Raw genomic sequence first — 20,102 nt, forward strand, 5'->3', positions numbered from 1 at the left:
TATTATAGATAATCTGAGCTCGGACCTGCTCTCACGTGTGTAATTGTATGCATGGAGTTGGTTGCATTAATCCTGGCATTAATTTATAACCCTTTATAAATCAGATCAGAATCTCTCCCTCTTGTTTAAAAGTGATTGAAATATTTTCCTTTTTAATAGTTTGTCACCATCCTGGAAGGAGTCCTAGCCAAACTGTCCCGATACGATGAAGGGACATTGTTTTCTTCTTTCTTGTCATTTACCGTGAGTAGAGAAAATCTGTTTCTTTGGGGTGTGTTTTGTTTGCTTTCTTATTTTTTAAAGTAAACCCATTCTGGTCTTCTAATAGATTGTTTGGGAAATAACCCTTTCTAATAAGTAAATTTTGCTATGTTCCCACAGAGCTTAAGGTAAATAGCTGATAATACTGGCTTGTTGTGCTGTAATAAAGTTTAAATATATTCAAACACTGTATTACAGTAGGAAGAAAGAGCCTGGAGCACTGGGCTGAGTTCAAGAACTGGGACCTGGCTAAGAGGCTGTGAAATAAACTCAGGCTACGTCTTAGAGCAGGTGTTTCCAAATTCACGCTCTGATACCTGAACTTAGCAAAGTTGTTGGTGTTGCTAAAACACAGTCACTCCTCAGAAGGACTAGGCACGGGATATTTACATCTAGAAGGCTGGCACCATACACCCCAATCTAGTTCAAAATAAGATGGCTTGCCTTAATAACAAATAGTGCTATTTTGTCCAAAATATCAGGAACAAGGTGCAAGGGGAGGTAACAAACAGGTGTCGTGAAACAAGTAAAATGGTATGTAACTCCTGTGTCTCAGTCTGTAAATGTGGAGCACCTCATTTAACATTTTGTACAGCAGACTTCTGCTGTTAACTGAGCCTCTCCTTGCCGCGGGGCACTCGTGTCAATGTACCTGTGCAAGTCATGTGAGTCATTAGGACTGTGCCTGGAGGACAACAAATCTGTGGTCTATCTCTGAACAATGTTAAGATCTGCTGAATTATCAGGCTGTGCTCTCTGCTGGTGCTAATAACACCAGAGCTCCAAGGACAGAAGTACTGAGCAGCCATAACAGCTTCAGAATTAGCGCAGTCCAATATTGCTTCTGAAAAAAGAGAGGATGGGTTACAAATGGCAGATATCGATTTTCAGCACAGTGCCCCGAGCCTCTGAAACCATATTCACTTCCAAGTAACGTTGCAGAGTTAAAGTCCTGCTTCCCCAACTAAATGCTGAGCCTTTGATGCTAACTGCTTTGCAGGCTTCAGAATGGACATGAATGATATTCTTGTATGAATACAGTTTACGGATCTTGTCTTGTTAGCAACTAGCATGTACCAGTGACAAGCTTTATTGTGCATTTATTTGGACAAGCATGGAGGAAAGACACATTAGAACCAATTTTCACGGGTCTTCTGAAAATAGACCCTGGAGTTTTTACAAGGGCATCCCATTGCACCAGTAAAACTTTTCACCTGGGTTGCAAACTGGGTTCTGGATTTTTTTGAGTAAATGACCTCTTGATGTCCTTCCCAGCCTTTTTCTCCATTTCTCTGTCACTCTGTTTACTCACAGAGAGATGCATACATACCTCTTTTGCGTGTATGTCGGCGACCACATCCCCTGACCTAATAGTAGCAGTATGAGCTCTCGTTCTGCAGGCCTCTATGACATCATTGAAGTATGAATTTCACGTCTCAATCACATTCCCCGAGACCAGGATTTTTGTATTCTCCTGTCTCAAAATTCTGGGAATTTTAGAAGGAAGAGCACATACGGCTCCCTTGCATTTCATTGTCTCCAGCACAGCACCCTCTGCGTCTCTGACCTAGGTGGGACTGTAGAGTCGTGCCTGACATGAAGAGATCATCAGCAATATCTTGCAGTTGGTTCATCACAGATGGATTATCCCTGTATGCTCTGGCACGCATGCCTTCTGCAGTCTCTTTTGTTTAACTCTGTGAGATTAATCCCCCTTTCGTTGTCTTTTGTGGTTCTTTGTCCCACGTTCCCTTGTCCTGTTGCCCCCCCTGCCCCGGCCCCACACTGCATTGGTAACCCATTTAACACTCCAGTGTGGTTAAAACAAGGGGTAGTGTTCATTACCAGGAGTTCCTCTCTTTCTTAGGGGAGTAGAGGCCTGAGGCTGGCTGTCTTCCTTCATCTTAGAGCATCGTAGGGAAGATTCTGAGTGTGCTCCTGTGCCAACAGCAGAGGTTGTGGGGGTGGCAGCTTTTCAGGCATCGGAAGTGCCAGCATCAGCCTGGGTAGACAGTGTAATGTGCAATTCTTCCTTCTCCGCAAAGCCAAGCTGTTCCCTGCTGGGTGCTGCCTCTCTCACACCACATCACGCTGTTTACACTGAGCAGTTTGACTTGTGCTGCTCCCTTCCGCTGCTGCGTGAATGGAGTCCCTCACTCCATGTCTGAATCGTGAGGAGCAAGTGGGGGCAGACAGATATCCGGAGGTTGACCAACTGCTAGCGGCTTGATTAAGCCAGGGAATTCTACGCAGGATACCTACTGGGAGGCAGTCTATCCTGGCAGCTGGGAGAGGGGAGAAGGTGAACAGCTGCCCCAGGCTGGTGGGCCCTATCTGTGCTCATACAATCAGCTCTCAGCCCACATCGAGAGTCCACGGGGAACACATGCACCTTGATGTCTGAGATGCGCTCTGTTGGGACAAAAGAGTCGGGTAGCCATGGATCAGGCTTCAGCCACCTGGGGGGGTGATCTCCTAACCCAGTGAACAGCCCTTGAAACCGTGCTGGGCTGCAGCTCTGACCATACCAGCATGGGCAATGGAAATGGCAGTCTTGGGCCTCTGGGGAAGGCTGGGCGTGTTCGGTGTGCACCAGCAAAGAATGAATGTGGAGGAGTAGTTCCCTGGCAGGATAGTTCTCAAGCCATGCGGGTGAATAAAACATGGCACGTGGCAGTGCAAACTGGCCAGAGGCGCAGGGCTCCTTGGCACCCCCTGGGAGTAACACAGACCCTGGCTGGCTGAATTTGAGGCAGGGGGAGAATGGGGAGCAAGTTGGGCGGTGCAGGGGGAGGGACAGAGCAGGGAGAGCCTGTTGAGATGTGATGACCCAGCAAGCAGCTGGTGGCTTCTGGTGTGCCCTGGCAGTGCCAGTGCCATGGGCAGGAAGAATATAGGTGCAGGGGAGATCTCCCAGGCACTGAGCAGACACAAGCTCTGGGGCGGAAGGCCAGAGGGAGAGGAGAGCTCTATGTGGGGGGAAGCGGAGGAGCATGAGCAGCCTGGGCAGTACCCCGTTGCAGTATGTCAAGAGGAAAGGAGAGTGGTCTGTCTAGGAGGTCAGGGGAGCCTGGGTATTCCCCCAGATTGAGTGTGGGTCCCCGGCAGCCATGGCCCAGGAGCAGCAGCAGCAGCAGCAAACCAGGGGGAAACCCCCAAAGGCTGCACATCAGTAAGGAAGTCGGAGGAGTTGGCTGCTCTGAGCAGAGTGCTGAGCAGCAGCAATGTACATCTCTCCCCAGGGAGCCTTCTGCCCCCTGTGCTGGGGGAAGGGGTACTTTGTTGGTTTGAGCATCGGCCTGCTAAGCCCAGGGTTGTGAGTTCAATCCTTGAGCAGCCATTTAGGAATCTGGGGCAAATAAATCAGGGATCACACTTGGCCTTGCCAAAAGGGTAGGGGAGTGGATTCAATGGCCTCCCAAGGCCCCCTCCAACTCGGTGAGATGGGTATCTCCCTACAGACATTAAATTATTAGACTGTGACTTGGCACAGCACCAAAGCACGTACTTAGCACAGTCGCAGAAGTCCTGCTCCAGTGCAGAGACCCCCCTACCTTGGGTTTCAGAGAGTTCAGAAGTATTCTGACGCAGCCATTTCCATACTTGCTAGCCTGTGGGCCCAGTCCTGCACCGCACTGAGCTTTTCAACCCCTCCTGGGCTCATTGCAACACTCACTGTGCTGCAGGATTGAGCTGCATCACCTTGGGCAGGTAAGATGCCGGTTTGCTGTCGGAAAACCACCTGGCCCCCCCCAGGGACTTCAATGGGACTAGATAATAGTAAGTAGTGCTCGCTGGGGGTTCCCGTCTCATCAGTGCTGCACCCACAAATGCTCTGCTGAGCAGCCCAATTTCCTGCCTTTCCAGCATTGTTGTCCGTGTGCAGTGATATAAAGAGAAGCTGTATCTCACTGCAGCAGCATGGTGCTGCCTGCCAGGTCGTCCTCCCCCTCCCCCCTGTGTGAACAAATAAAATAAGTGCTATGGTCCCAGCATTTTAATTCTAGAAAATAATAATCTCCCTCCCCCTCCTACCAGCTCTTTCCATGACGTGTTTTCCAGTCTCAGAGATGACGTATACTCGTGAGCCTTCCGACTGATAGTTTTATCACCTGGAAGGAAATCCTCATTTCCAATACTTGCCTTGAAATTCAATGATAAATTATTGCATCTGTTGTCAAGTTCTCACTAGCCACCTCATTGTAAGGAACTTCAGAATGAAAAGACCCTTCTAAATTTGGCCAGACTTTGTTTTTTAACAGTCAAATCTTCCTCAGGATCTCCAGTCATTCGATGGGTGTCTGTCTGTGAAGTTCCATTGAGTCATAAGCAATGGCAGCTGCTGAGGTTCTGTTAAATCTGGACGGCCTCTTTCAGTTAGCAGCGAAGAATTACAATGATGTTAATTAAAAACAAAGAGCAGACATTGCCCAGGGGAGAGGTGTGAAAAATCTTATCTTTGTTCTTCATAAATTTTCATGGTAAACTGAGACATCTCATGGAAAAGTCACATAATTTGAGAAAAACTGCAGGCTAGCTGAACTCACACAACGTCTGGTTGTTTGGAAACGTCACTAAATGTAGCCAAATTTCACTTCAGAGAAAAACATGTCATTATTCACTCCCTTTTGAAAGGAGGAGGCTTAGTTTTTTGTGGGCGGAGGGGAGATTCTGGAACGAAGGCTGAATTTTTCTCATTGCGTCTTTCCGTGGGGAGGATAGACCCATGATTAGGTGCAAGTCTGGGATTTAAGAGAACCAGGTTTAATTCCCTGGTCCATGGGAGACCACCTGGGATATGTCTACACTGGCTGCAACCCTGAGCCATTGTCAAACTCAGGCTAGCACTAGTGTGTTAAAAATAGCTATGTAGCAACTCTAGCTGTGAAGCCAATGTCCCACCCCCCACCCACCCCGTGCTCCAGATCAATCCACAGTGTCTATCCTGCTATTTGTAGTGCTGTAACACAAGCCCAAATCTGATGACCTGGCACCTGGGCTGCCTCCCCACTCTGAGTGCAGAAAGTGGGGTCCCACGAAACCTTTAAAATACCTTACCTGCAGTGAGTAGTCACAGAGAGGTAGCCATGGTAGTCTGTATCTCCACAAAACCAAAAACCAGTCATGTAGCACTGTAACAACTAACAAAATAATGTGTTAGGTGATGAGTTTTTGTGAGGCAGACCCACTTCTTCAGATATTTCCAGATCTGAAGAACTGGGTCTGGGCCACGAAAGCTTATCACCTAATACATTATTTTGTTAGTCTTTAAAGTGCTACCTGGTTGCTTTTTGCCTGTAAGGCTCTGTTTAAAAAACTTTCCAAGTTCACAGATTCCCTGACCCTGGAAGATAGCGGCCACCACCCAAATGACAAAAACAAAAACAGAAAAAAACCTTTAACCCAGGAAGACACACTTAGGATGTCTCCCTGTGTTTAGACGGTACAGAGTACAGGAGAAAGAATCCAATCATTAACCAGAACAACTGAAAAAAGGTCCACACCTGTACAGTCACCATATAAAGTAACCATAACCTGATCACATCTAACTAAAAATTTGTTTTCTACTTTCGTATCTATGGCTGATTTTGAGATGGCCAAGAGATTTACTGGATTCATTCCAGCTGCTTAGGAGCAATCATCTCTCTTTGTCTCTTCTGCAGCCACACAGACAAAGACCCCTCAGACTGCAATTGTTCTCAGTGTAAAAAAGTTTCTCTTCCTCCCACTAGCTTACCTGGCTGCCTCCTGCAGAGAGTTGTCACTGTAAGGGTTAACCCTTTTCTTGCATTCATTCATGACACCCGGGCTAGAGGCTCACTGTCCATAGGCTGTTTAGACATGTCCTGTGTGACCTCAGGCTGATCGCCACCTGTCGGATCCTTCCTCCGTCCACATCAGTGGGAAATCTTTCGTTCCGCCAGCAAAATGAGAGCTAACTCCTGGACTGACTGCCTGTCCAGTGCGGGGCGTTGCACTGCCTTCCTCTGCCGGGCATGTGAGGAGGAAAACTCTGAAGACTGCAAAGTGGGATGGGCCATCTCAATGCCACAGAGAGCCCGAAACATTTATTTTTGCTGCATCTTGTCATGTCTGGCATTTATTTTTCAGAGTTTTAGTCCTGAAGGCCAGAAGGAATCATTATGCACATCTGTTCTGAGCCTCCTGTGTGCTGCAGGCCAGAGGACCTCGCTCAGTAATTCCTGACTGATGGTACAGCTAAAGCTGTTTCACTTGCCCTTCTCAGTCTCTAAAATGTGACCCTTGTGAGCCCCAGTGGGCTGGCTTTTTGTGTCCATAGCATAGTGTCCATCTAGTTCTGGATCCAGGGATAAGGTTCTTAAAGCATTCAGGAGTAGAAGATGGCTTCCCCTGTTCTTTGACCTCAGTTTTGGGGGTGGGTCTCAGAGCTGGAACTGCCTGAAATGTTATCCTCAGTAGTCACCACCCCTCTGGTCCCTTGCATCGCCTCATTTTGCTTAATTATTCACACACACCTCACACACTCCATACAAATACATCCACCCACTCACGCATTCTGTCTCACACATACAGTCAGCCCCTCATTCAGGACACTAAATTTATTCATCCCAAGATGCAACTGTGTGCAGGTTATATTTAAGCTGTTTTAAGGGTTGCTTTAGAAATATGTAAAAGCAGGTGAGCTTTTATACCCAAATAAGGACGGAGAGCTGTGCTTGTCCTAATTAAAAGCAGAAGATTTCAGCTGTGAGCCTTCCAGAGGGGTACATTATGGTAGTGTTATAAGAGAGTCACTCTCCATCTAGCTCAGAGTGGCTTAGTTTGAAAAATCAAAGCTGAAACTCCTGGAGCTCCTGTGAGCCTGCTATGGCTGACATACAGACTTATGTGTGATGTTTTATGACGGGCAGCAGAAAAGTTGCAAATGCTTTTTGGATCTTGTAATTGCCAAAGGTCTGTAAACGTACCCCAGCCTCCAGATCATCAATACGATCCTTAAATGTGAGCTTTGAAAAGAAGAACATAAAAATACTGTCAACTGGACTGTTGAATGCCCCATCGTCAAAGCTTCTTTTAGGACTGTCTCCAGATTACACAAGCTCAGCAACCCATAGACTTGCCCCGTCGTCCTCTTCAAAGTCGGGACCCGCTGGGAGAGAAAGGCAGAAGCTGCTGAAACGGGAGTTGCACAAACTGAAGTTATTTGTGGATCACGTTTGCCATTTTCTGCCACTCATTTTTCACTAAACTTCTGTATAAATGTAACAAATTTTTGAGCAAGCTTAGTCCCAGCCTGGCAGCCCTGAACTCTGTGCACAGAGGGCAGTAACAGTCCAAGCTGCCTGAGCCTCCTCAGCCACATGCCTTCTTGCTGTATTAGACTGAGAGTATGTGGATGCCGTGGTAGATTGTGCAGGAACTGCCAGCAAGGGCTCCAGTGGTCCTGGATTTCCTTGGGATGTGGATAATTGTTCACTTTGAGCTGGAACCAAGCTGTCGTGCTGTGGTCAAAACTTTTGGTACTAGGTTTGCATTGATTCCACTGCAAAGCCCGTTCGCTCCAAAGGGCTGTTCAGAAAAATACGTCCCCCTGTCCTCCTTCCCATCACATTAGCTGGCCAGCCTCCAAGAGTCCTTTATGCACCTCAGCTCAGCCCCCCGCTTCACTCCGTGTGTAGGGGTACCAGCTGCTCAGTTCCCTAGGCAATGTACAGCTGAGGTTATCCGGAATAAGAGATACGTGAGCAATATACATTACATTCTGACTCACGTGGCCTGAGAGTTAAGAAGGAGGCCTTGTGCACTGGCAGCAGCAAGCCCCCAGAGAAATAGTGAAGCATGTATATATTTCTGTTGGCCTTTTTCAGAATCCCTGTACCTCCCCCTGCTCATGGAGAAAAAGGACAGGGAGAACTCCCACGCCATCATCTGCTGCAATTTGTGCCTTAGCGACAGTAAAGCCACCTCTCTGAGGTTGTAAAAAACCCACCATTTCTTATGCATGGAAACAGGAAATATATCATGTCAATGTCTTTTTTCAATCAGCGCCAAGTTGTACTAATGTTACCTTCAACTATCACCAGATGTATTACACGTCAATATTACTCTAAAGTCAAGTTGTTTGTGTTCCTTTCCAGGTGAAGGCGGCTTCCAAATACGTGGATGTCCCTGTAAGCACAATTTAAACATTGCCTTCTGTCTCAATAATTTGCATTGTGTTTTGGTTACATTGCACAGAGAACAAAGCCTCTGAGTGGGTTATTAGCTGCTGTTGAAGCCAGGACTTTCAGTGTGATGAGTATAGGAGGCTAACACTGGAGCTGAAAGGGGTACCTGCAGTAGCTGGTGGCAGTACTAAACATTGATCTTATGGATACATGCCACTAGGCAGGGATATGTAACCAGTGGACTTCACATGGTTATCAAATAGGCACCATATCTACACAAGGGACTTGGGTGACTGCAAAAAATTAGTTATGGCACATTTGGCAATTTTTGTCTTAAAATATTTTTCATTAGAACTTGCCTATCTGTTTAAATGGAGTGTAATTTTAGAGAGAAAAGTCCAGAACATGTTAGAATTGAGCCAAAAGATATCCAATGCACTCGCTTGTCTGCTTTATTTTTATTCTTCTAATTGCTGGCATATTTTACTTTTTCAGAAAATACTTTTCATTTAAAGCTTAGGGAACTGGTGGTAAGTTAACAATTTGTGTATGGGAAACAGTGTTGGTTAAAAATAAAAAATAACCCATTTGCTCATGTTTGCAGTTGAGTAAAAAAATTGTACAGTGGCTCCTCTCATTAGAGCTTGACACATAAGGAAAAGAGCCCTTCAAGGTCCTAGATAAAGCACTTATGTTGCCAGAAATTTACATTTAAATTGAGTGTAAGTGCAGTTCATAAATGCTAGTTGGAGTTTGATGACTGATAAACAAGGTTACATTTAGAGACAGATTTTGTGCTGTGTATTTACAAATAAAAATGAGTAGACTTAACTGCACAGGTGCCACACCAATGAAAATGGAGAATAATGCCTCTGAAGTCAATCAGATACACCTGTGGCCTTGAAAACATGCCTGGTGAGCTAGCTAGGGTTACAATAGTGTGTGTGATGCTAGGTGATATCTCTGCAACAAACTGCACAGCAATGAGATAAATGTATTATGGGCTTCTGACGTGGCCACTGATAGCCCCAGGAATTTACCCTACCATCCCAGCCCTCAGCCTCTTCAGTCTTCAAACAGCTACTTCTAAAAAGTCATCCTGGCGGAGTGTCTGTCCCCACAGAGCGTTCCCAGCTCTAGGAGACATCCCAGCTCTGGCATGGACTGAGCTAGTGCACTACAAACAGAATGTCACTCTGGCAAATGAGCCCAAGGATGTACTTAGAGGCTGGTGGGCATGGCTAACACCCCCTCCCACCCCGCCTCTCGTACCGCTGGAGCTGCTTTCTAGTTTGAGTGCTCTAGCTGAGTCAGAGCTAGTCTGAGTAAAGCATCCCCAGCTCAACGTGAAGATAACCCCAGGGTAGTGTTTTCACCTGCTTACCTCAAATGTGGACTTTTCCTCCCAGAGTACACCTGCCATGGGTCCTGCATGGTCAGGATTCAGTCCAGAGCAGGAGCTTTTCTCTGAGTAAAAATGTCATGACTTTATAGTCTGATATCTCATGGCCCTGGAGGGACAAAAGTTGGCCCCTTAAACGCAGGGAAGGGGCAGTTTTTCGCTCTCCAGTGGGACTCCGTAGTCACAAGTATGTAGTGGGGAAGTTAAAGGTTAACCATTTAACTGGTACAGGCTAAAGTAGCCCCCTGTCTGCCTCTGGCAGGGCATTGCTGTAGCCCCACAGGGCTGCTGCAGGCAGGGGTGTCCCAGCTGGGCCAGAAGAGCCCTGTCCACAGTGGCCCCAGGGCTGGGGAAGAATGGGTGAGGAGGCTACTCTAACCCAGTCAGGCTGGAGCAACCCCCCTACCACAGACAGAGGCTGTTCTGGCCAGGCTGGAGTGCCTCCGCCCATGGAGCACCCAAGGCCACCATGGACGGGACCTGCTCCAGCCACAGGGGAGCACCCCCCACTGCCAGCAGTGCTGTGGGCAGGGACGTTCCTGCTGGAGCAGCCCCAGTCCCCAGCACACCGAGTGGGGCACTCCAGCCCAGCCAGCGCAGTCCCTGTCTGCGGCCTCCCCAGCTGCCCCCATCAGTCAACCAGTTAAACCTAGCATTTAACCGGTTAGCCAATTAAACATCCCTAGCACGTGGAAGAACTTGTGATATCTGACCTTAAGAAAAGTCTAGGCTTCAAAGCCACTGAGGCACATTTGGTGATTTTAGCTGATATGACTTCAGATACAGAAAAGCTGTTTGGGGGGTCTTAGCTTCCCGTGGAGCCTGGCACAGCCGGACAGCCAGGGACTACAACATGTCAAGGTGTCAGGTTCCAAGGAAAGAGTCCCAGTCAAACAGAACATACCTCTTTTAAACACTCCCCAGGTACTTTTGTCCTGTAACAAATGGGCCTGTGCAAAATAAATGAATTCCTTGGGGTGACTTGTACAATGTTCATGGCTTGTCCTATGTGAGCAGGTCACTCCAACCTCGTTCTAATAAAACCTCAACACCCCACCATCAGCTGGTCCACTCACACACTCATTCACCAGTACGCTCAGACACATGTGACCACATATTCCATGGCTATACCCAGTTACTTGGCCTCTGTTTTGCTTGTTTTATAACCAATCACTAAATATTACACCTTTTTTGACCCAAACCAATTGTTACCAGTCCATCAGGTCACGCAGTCCCCAGAGTTCTAATTCTGAATTCCTGCACCCACTGGTCCAGTTAAGATTTGTCTACAGAGAGATGGGTCTGGATTCCAGATGAGCTTTGAAGAGTCTTTCTCTTTCCGGATCAGAAAATTAAGAGGCAAAATGTTCCTTGAAGAGTTCAAACAGCCCAGATACATGGTGGAAGCAGAGAATGGGAAAGCAATATCAGAGCTACATTACCTCTTACAACATTTTCATTAATGCACATTTTATGTGTTTATATAGCAAATCCAGCATCATCTGGAGAGGACTGAGCTATTCAGGAGGCAAAATAACCCTTATCTGTACATGTTTAGCTGATATGTACTTTTTGTGAAACGAAATAATACCATAAATGAATGAAAATATCAAAGAAAAAACATCTAATTGATAGAAAGTCTGCTTTTTTGAGAAGAGTTCTCAGTGACTATAGCCTGCCACATATACAGGTTGAATCTCTCTACTCTGGTACTCTCTCATCCAGCAGTATCCGTAATCTGGCATGGTTTAGTTAGCGGGTGACCACTTATCGTGGGTGTGGCCAAGTTTACCTTGGTCCCATAAAGTTTGTTTGCAGCCACCAGTCTCAGTTCTCAGTGTTATGTGCTGTTATTTAGCTGTAATTTACCCCTCAATGGCTACGTCTACACGTGCCCCAAACTTCGAAATGGCCACGCAAATGGCCATTTCGAAGTTTACTAATGAAGCGCTGAAATGCATATTCAGCGCTTCATTAGCATGTGGGCGGCCGCAGCACTTCGAAATTGACGCACCTCGCCGCCGCGCGTCTCATCCAGACGGGGCTCCTTTTCGAAAGGACCCCGCCTACTTCGAAGTCCCCTTAGTCCCATGAGCTGATGGGAATAAGGGGACTTGGAAGTAGGCGGGGTCCTTTCGAAAAGGAGCCCCGTCTGGACGAGCCGCGCAGGGGCGAGGCGCGTCAATTTCGAAGTGCCGCGGCTGCCCGCATGCTAATGAAGTGCTGAATATGCATTTCAGCGCTTCATTAGTAAACTTCGAAATGGCCATTTGCGTGGCCATTTCGAAGTATGGGGCACGTGTAGACATGGCCAGTGTCTTCTAAGAGCCCAGTAAGCAGTGGAAGTGTTGGTAATGTGCTAGACAATATTGACTTCCCATGTGTCTGGCAAATTGTCTTGTCTGGCACCAGTCAGATCCTAAGGTTGCTGGACTAGAGAAGTGCAGCCTGTATCATAATGTTTCCTGAAGCCTGCAGTTCATCAGTTAGTTAATACGGGCCAGATTCTACACAGGTTTAATACTGTTGTAACTCCATTCACTTAGATGGAGGTAGCCTTCCTTTTCACCAGTGAAAGCAAAAGCCATGTCCAGTTACAATAACTGAGCCACAGTATCAGTAAGTGAAATGCAGAGAAAGCTGCATTCGATTATGACTCCTTTCTCTCAGGCAAAGAGAAGATGAATTGAGCAGATAAGCCATCACTTCCATCTAATTTCAGAAACTTGTTTTGTAGCAAAAAAATTGCAACTCTTTTAGTGCCATCATGAAACGGGCACAATCAGCATGTGGAACATTACTTCAAACACTTGACTACTGCCGCATTTGTGTTGTCTTCATTGGTTTTCAAATTAATACCTTGTCATTGTTTCAGTAGGTGTTAAGAAATCTTACTGGCATCCCAAGGGCCAAGCATTGGCCCTTTGCTTGATAATTGTTTGCTTTGTATTAAAAACCTACCTTCCTACTGCTTTCCAAACGGTCCTCATTTTCACCCTGGAAATTACACCGAAGTGTTAACTAACTTCAATTTACAGTGGCTGACAATCACATCTCAGAGAGAACCGATACTTTGTGATCTGAGGTAAATCACAGTAATGAAAACTAATGACACTCGTTATTAACCAACTTACAATGTGCCATGGAAATTTAAGGTTCCGTGGCAGGTCTCATAATGACTCACGTTACAGTATTTTAATGGGTTTCCTTTGAGATCAGATTGATTTCAACATACCAGGCAGTGTGAACTCGAAGGGTTTTTCAGTATAGTTCTCCCTGTCCGTCTACTTCAGTTACCCCCTCCTTTACATAAAATATCAGAAGTATCACTGCCTTTCCCAAATCCAGTGGACGTATAGGTTAAGGTTTAATACGAATGGATATATATGAAGATGTGTAACAGACATAACTATAGTTATAAGTGCCCTAGAAATGTAACCCTGGGAAACCAACTGATTTATGTTTTAACTAGTGTATTTTAAAATATGAGTTTATGTTCAAGCTAAAGTCTAGGTTCAAAACAAAGAAGAAATGCAATTTTGGTGTGAATAATACCAAGTTCATTGCTTACTGTACACATCCTCACACCATAGCAAAAGAAACAAGAGACTAGCGCTGGGTGTTAGCTTTCTAACATCATATAATAGAGGGTTTGCATAGATAGAAGGTGACACTGAAAAACCACAGTGTGATTTGTTGTTTCACTAATTAGGTCAACAATACCAAACAAGCACGAGAACTTCCTGGCATCAGTGTGTCAAGGACAGGCTTTATTCATCCGAGTGGCTTCCCTCTAGGCAAAAAAAGCAAGAGAGAAAGTGTGTTTACATGATCTTGTGCTGCACAAGCTGCATAGGCAGAGTGGCTTGTTGGCTTTGCGGCAGACAAAGCAGCCAGCCGTGGTCTCAATGTCTGACACCCATGTATACTGTAGGTTCCAACCGGGAGAGTTTAAGGACAAAAGGGAGCTTGAGGAGCAGAGCCACAGCAACAGGACTACTTAAAGGAGCTGCCTGATATGAAGATGTTTATGTTTCTCTTTCTCTCTCTTCTTTTCTCCCATACAGAAGCCGGGAATGGATGTTGCTGATGCCTATGTGACATTTGTTCGCCACTCTCAGGATGTCTTGCGTGATAAGGTCAATGAGGAGATGTATATAGAAAGGTTATTTGATGTAAGTAAATGCCTTCTCCTCCTTGGAAACCAAGCAGGAGACGCTCCCAAAATGTGACAAAATAAGACAGGAGGATAAGTCACATTTTGAGACTATTGATTGGTTATAGATTACAAAACAAAACAAAAAATCTTTCCTTTCCCTCTGACTGAGGCTCTTATCTGCTGTCTGCCTGCTCTAACTCTACACTCTGATCTACTGTGCCCTGGTCTTTTGTGTGTGGTTTGTAAGATAACAGCATCTTTTAAGCTAGCACTTACTGTGTTAAGTTTGTGAGAAATCTTCCTATACAAGGAACATCTTGGTCATTGTTCTTATCATTAAAATCTGGGCCAATTTTGCAGCAGATGTCCTAGTCAGGGACCATCTCTTTGGTATGTTAGATAAATGTTTCTGACTGTCCAGCACTCAAAACTTGGAAAAGAACTCCCTGGGCTGTATATATATTTATTTTAAGAAATGCCCAGAAGGTAGTTAATAAAATCAGTATTTTCTTATGTTGTGGTGTTTAGCACCGGGTGTAAAAGTTATAATATAGTCTCCTAAGGCAAAATGGAATGGTTGTTCAAGTCACAGTGACACAGATTTTTAGTAGTTTTATTCCCTCTCCCCATCCCTCCCCAGTTAATTAATTAACATGTAAAAGAGAACATTGACCTTGATGCCAAACAGCCTCCATTTATTTTAAATACGAATACATGTTAACTGATGTACCTCACTCTCTCTCTCTCTCTCTCTCTCTCTCTCTCTCTCTTGCTTTTGCTGTGTGACACACTTTCCGTCCGTGTAGCTATTGTTTGGTGAAGGTTTTGTGTTTATGGCAAGCACTTAACATTAGTGTTTCAGTCACTTACAGGATCTTTGTTTATATATTGATTTTTGTGCCTGCGTGAACCAGCTTACATTCATACTTTCTTTTCTCTCACCCTTTCAGCAATATCATTTTTCAGTCTTCTGGCTCTAGAATTTCAATAACTTTATATGCTTTGTTTACTTACTTGTTTGCTTCCACAGTGTGTAGGGAAGGCTTTTCCCCTCCCCAAATCAAAAGCCTTCTTTACTTGATATCCTTCTTTCTTCACATTACCTTTCCCTCAGAAGTCTCTTCTTACTTTATAATTCCCACTCTTTCTTTCACTGATCTTCTATCAGATTAAAATGGAACTTATCTCTCATGTCAAATGTTTTATCACATTATATCAAGTGGCATGAATTAGAGTCAAATAATCTTCCTGTGTACATCTACTAGCATGACCCATATCCACTGAGAATGCCTCATTCATGCATAAAGCACACTAGTGACTCCTCGATGCTCTATGCATGCACACTCGGCAGTGACTTTAAAGCAGAGAATGGCAGATATAAATCACCCATATAGGGAGCATTGAGAAACAGAGACAGTCATTTCCATTTTGCAGCAGGTCCGCTAGTGCATTGCCCATCTCTGTTGAATTTTATTCCATCAGCTGTTAATTTTAAGAGCTCACCTGGGTTGTTCTTTTCAATGCCTTAGTTGCTTTTCTTTTGATCAGTTTCTTAAGACTGGCAATTGTGTGTGTTTTTTAGAACTCTGTGTCATTAGCTCGAACTCTAAAAGCCTGTAATTGACATGAGTGTGTGTTTGATCCAATCATACTTAGGTTCATAAGATCTTTTTTTTTAAACAAGCAATAAAAATAAGAATAACCTGATAGAATGCAAAAATACAGAATTCACACACACACGCACAGGCACACTTCTTTCATAACCTGTACTTTTCCTAAGCTGTTAGGCAGATAAACATGAAAAGATTTTATTAATAGCAATAATTGCTGTAATATTTACTTTTACACATAGGTTTTTACATATAACTCTGTACAACCATTGATGGTGTTGTGGAAGAGCAAGTAACATTTTGCTCTGATGTGTTAATAATTCAATTCTGGGACCAAAAGCTGCTGACCTCATTCCTCCGTGTCTCACTCAAATGTATCTCCCCACATGAGTAAGGTGCACAGAACTGGATCCTTCATTTAGATGTACAGGGTTAGAAAGCACTGATTCCTAGACCGTCAATGATAACCATCTTAATGACTTAAAACAGTGTTTTGAATAGGCCACTATCATTATTGTAAAGTTGTTTGCGACAGAAGTGTGTTTTGCCCAAGTTCAGCTTTAAGATAAAGGAGAAGGGGCTGGCTGAACTGGTAGCAGCAGAGCAATTAAATTGCAGCCCACTCCTGCACACCTTTGATACCGGGCACAGTGGTGACTGCAATGTGATAGCTACCATAGTTCCCCATACCGAAGGTTCTCAGGGTGGGACCCTTCAACATTAATTCACAGAAATCTCCATCACCTAGAAAATGCTTGTTGCAGTATCTGTAATAGAATTCTACACATTTGTTTTCTGCACTCCAGCAGTGCAGCTTCAAGTTTTGGACATTTTGCAGTGATTCTGTCAGTTTTCCTAAATGTACTTAACCCTGCTCCTGGAAAAGATTTTAATGGGCTCAGCATCACACCCATGTGTTATGTTTTTACATACATACATCTTACTGTCAGTTATGTCCGTGCAGCCAAAGCAGACTGCATTGTTCTGAACTATGAGCAATAAAGTATACCGGTTGCATATACAAAGTAGACTATTAGTACTGTATTTAGCCCTTAATTTCCTGTTGTTAAACATTGTAGCCAACTAGTTTAATTTATCTTTTTTGTTAATGCCAGTAGCAGATTTGTGTAAAACTGTCACACTTTTCAAGGGAATTTTGTGGCTCCAGTAGCTAGATAATGAAGAATAAATGCTAACATTTATAGAATAGAAATAGCTTTTTAAATATATATGTATCTTGGCTGATTCTGCTCTCGTTGGCATCAGTCTATCTTAGGAGTGATACTTTTGCAGTCTAGAGGTGCACAGGAGTGAGTGAAGCCAGAGCCAGATCAGAATTTGAAATCTGGACAGAGACATCAATTAACATTTTGCATGCTAGAGCCTCAGTTGGGACAATTCAGCATCACTCCATTTACCTTAATGCAGCCATACTGATTTACCCCACTTGAGAATCTGGCCCTGCAATTTTTAGTGCATCATGTTAATTCTCTTGCCATATGTAGTCATCAGGCCAAAATCTTTCCTGTCACCTGTGCATAACCCGATCCATCTGACTGAGGTTGCAGGGTTGTCAAGAAAGAAATAGGTATGGGTCCTCTTCCCATGCTAGTCATTGGGAAAACTCCCAGGCTATGTCTACACTAGAAGCATCCATCTACAGAAGTTACTGTTACAGAAGAGATGTTCTGACAGAACTTCTGTCAACAGATCACGTCTATACATAAAAGCGGATTGATATTTTGATCTGCTCTATTGAGAAAAAAACCCCGCCCCCAGAGCATCTACACAGCTTTTTTGTCGACAAAATGCATTCTGTGTCTACAGAACTCTCTAGTGTACAGGTAGCCCCATTGACTTGACTAGTACAAGATCAAGCCAATAATTTGGTCTATGTTGTATTTGTTTTTAGAAGGTCCTGGCAGGGTTAGACACACTGGTATTTCCATTTATTCATCATGTTTACCTTCTACCAGTGGAAATGGCTGGATGCTATTACTTATACTGCGCTCCTGACGCTATTTGTGGTAATATTCTTGGTGCTTATTCTGCCTGTACCTGCATAGCAGAACTGCACCCTTTGTTGAATATTGGTGCTTGCAGAAGATTAAAATGTCAACCTCACAGCAGGATTAAGATAATCTCCTTTATTCGGTAAATTAGTCAATTTTTTCCCCCTGCAATAAAGTCATCATCTTAATTTTTAATATCTGCATTCTCTGGGTCATTAAAAGAACAGATTGTGAAGTTCTGCTGGTAATCAAGAGCTAACTAGGATTTTTAAATATCATTTTATTTTTAAAGACTACTTATTTGCTGTAGATTAATGTGACTTCTTACTTTCGCCTGGCCCACTAAACTGATAATATTTTTAAGGAGACAAGGTGGCTGAAGCAAGATCATTTATTGGACCAACTCCTGTTGGGAGAGAGGCAAGCTTATGAGCCACATAAAGGGATTTCTATAGCAAAAGCCTGTCTGTCTCACCACCAAAAGTTATTTGATATTAAAAGCTACCTTCTCTCTCTAGTATTCTGGGACCAGCATGGCTACAATTACACTGCATGCAATATTTTTAAAGCTACAGTATTGTAACCAGGCCCATTGGTCCTGAGAACTAGTGGGAAAGGAATTGGACGAACAGCTTCTTGGTGTGCGTTCCTGCTTTCTTGAGGTGCATGTCTGTATTCACATGGTTTGAACAATTGTACGCTGCTTTGAAAAAGAGGGGCCGCAAACTCCATTTACTGTAGTAGCTGGCAGCATTGTCTCTGCAGGCTGGTTTGAATGAGAGATATGCCATAGATGTGGGGGGAAAGGGGCTGATCTTGCAGTCAGAGAAGCCATTTCTGTGGTTCTGAGTCCTCTCAATTTAGAGTGCTCAGCAACTTTCAGGACCAGACCTCTAAACAGCCAGAATTTTCTTTGAGGCGGGGGAAACTTGTCTGCAAAAATTAGTGCCTTTAATGATGATAGTTTACAGATTTAGATCCATATATGTAGTATATGTATTTTCTAGACAATCAGAAGCTAGCTGAACGCAAAGCTGTGGGGTGGAACCTGTTGATATTATAATCACTAGCCTTGTTTTTTCCTAACTGGCAAAAAACTGATGTCTGGGACTGTAGTTAGTATACAAAAGACTGATGAATATAGAAAAAGCAACTAAGGCCCCTGTGAATTTCAGGATAGTAATGCAAACCTCTGAAATCCGTAAATAGCGCAGATGGCATTTTTTTTTCTGTCTGATGATTAATTCAATATCTTACAGGAAAAAAAAAACCCAAAACATGCTTTTGATATGAGAGATCACATCATCAAGAGAAGCTCCAAAGATTGCTAGCTATAAACAAAAATTAATTTATTTTTTCCTCCATGTACTTCTTGAAGACACACACTTGAGCAGAAGATAAGGATTAAAACAGATGTGCTTAGTGCTAGTTCATCTGCTTAAATCTAACAGTCTCTGAGATCAGTGATTAAAAAGCCATCTCTAACTTTGATGAAATCCACTGCAATGGTAATATTGTGTCTTTGATAGCTTTCTTATGGGCCTCATGTCCGCTTAAACCGGACATAGAAAACATTTGACTGGAGATGATACGTGGATTAGATGGGTCAATTATGCACTTAATCTGCCTTCTGGGGATTAACTGTTCATAGATTGATTCTGTGTATTTGGCTTGTCCTTGGCAGTTATCAGATCAGTAAGGTTGCCCTTACTGAAAAGTCTGGTAAGAACTTAATCATGTAGTGATACAGTCCTGGTGCTGCTGAACTAGTTACAGTGCTAGCTGCTGTATACGTCTGCAGAAGCCTTGACTTACCATTTCACTGTCACACTAGGTATTCAGCTGCTTCCTAACTGTAGGAACAGACAGTAACAGCCTTGGTTATTGGTTGTTAAGAATGGTTTGAAATACCGTCATGAAAGCTCTTTGTATTTGCAAGAAAAAGGAGGGTGTTTTTTTTTATGTTGACACATGGAGCCAAATCGAAATCAGTGGGTTTGAGGAATGTAGATGAGGAAGCCCAGCAAGAGAAGGCAAATTAAGGCAGTGCTGAGGGCTGTTCTCTCCCACAGCTGATTGTAGCAGAGAAGTCCAGTCTTTATGGGACAGTCCCCCCAGTAGCCGGCACCTGCATTTGGAGGCTCTGACATAGGTCTCCAAGAGCAGGCACTTGGTCCCTTCACCCTTCCAGGAAGATCCCACAGCACTTCCTGTTGGAAGAGCACGAAAGGCACTGCCTCCCCCACATCCCTACAGTGGATAGGGGCCAAAAATGAGGATTGAGAAACCTGGATCCTATTTCCAGCCTTGCCACTTAGTCCTCGTGTGGCCTTATGCAAGTCAGCTCAGCTCCCTGCATCTAAGCTGCGCCATGTCTGATACGGGGTCAGGCTTACCCACAGGCAAAGTGCTTTGTGTGATGCATCCCTCTTAGATATGGCAACAAGGACAGACTGCCATACCCACGAGTCCAGCTGGAGCACAGCTCTGGAGAGCTCTGAGAGTGCA

At 44.3% G+C, this 20,102-nt stretch overlaps 1 protein-coding gene across 13 annotated transcripts in view; it reads left to right on the forward strand.

Moving 5' to 3' along the window:
• Positions 1-20,102, forward strand: part of CADPS (calcium dependent secretion activator) — a 349,949-nt gene that overhangs the window by 306,136 nt on the left and 23,711 nt on the right. For all 13 annotated transcript variants that reach the window (XM_075006219.1, XM_075006222.1, XM_075006221.1 and 10 more), the window contains 3 exons: positions 160-243; positions 8,382-8,414; positions 13,881-13,988. In XM_075006219.1, coding sequence (XP_074862320.1) covers positions 160-243; positions 8,382-8,414; positions 13,881-13,988 — 225 coding nt within the window. The remainder of the gene's footprint in view (positions 1-159; positions 244-8,381; positions 8,415-13,880; positions 13,989-20,102) is intronic.

This window comes from Carettochelys insculpta, chromosome 11, assembly GCF_033958435.1.
Source record: "Carettochelys insculpta isolate YL-2023 chromosome 11, ASM3395843v1, whole genome shotgun sequence".
Lineage (NCBI taxonomy): Eukaryota > Metazoa > Chordata > Testudines > Carettochelyidae > Carettochelys > Carettochelys insculpta.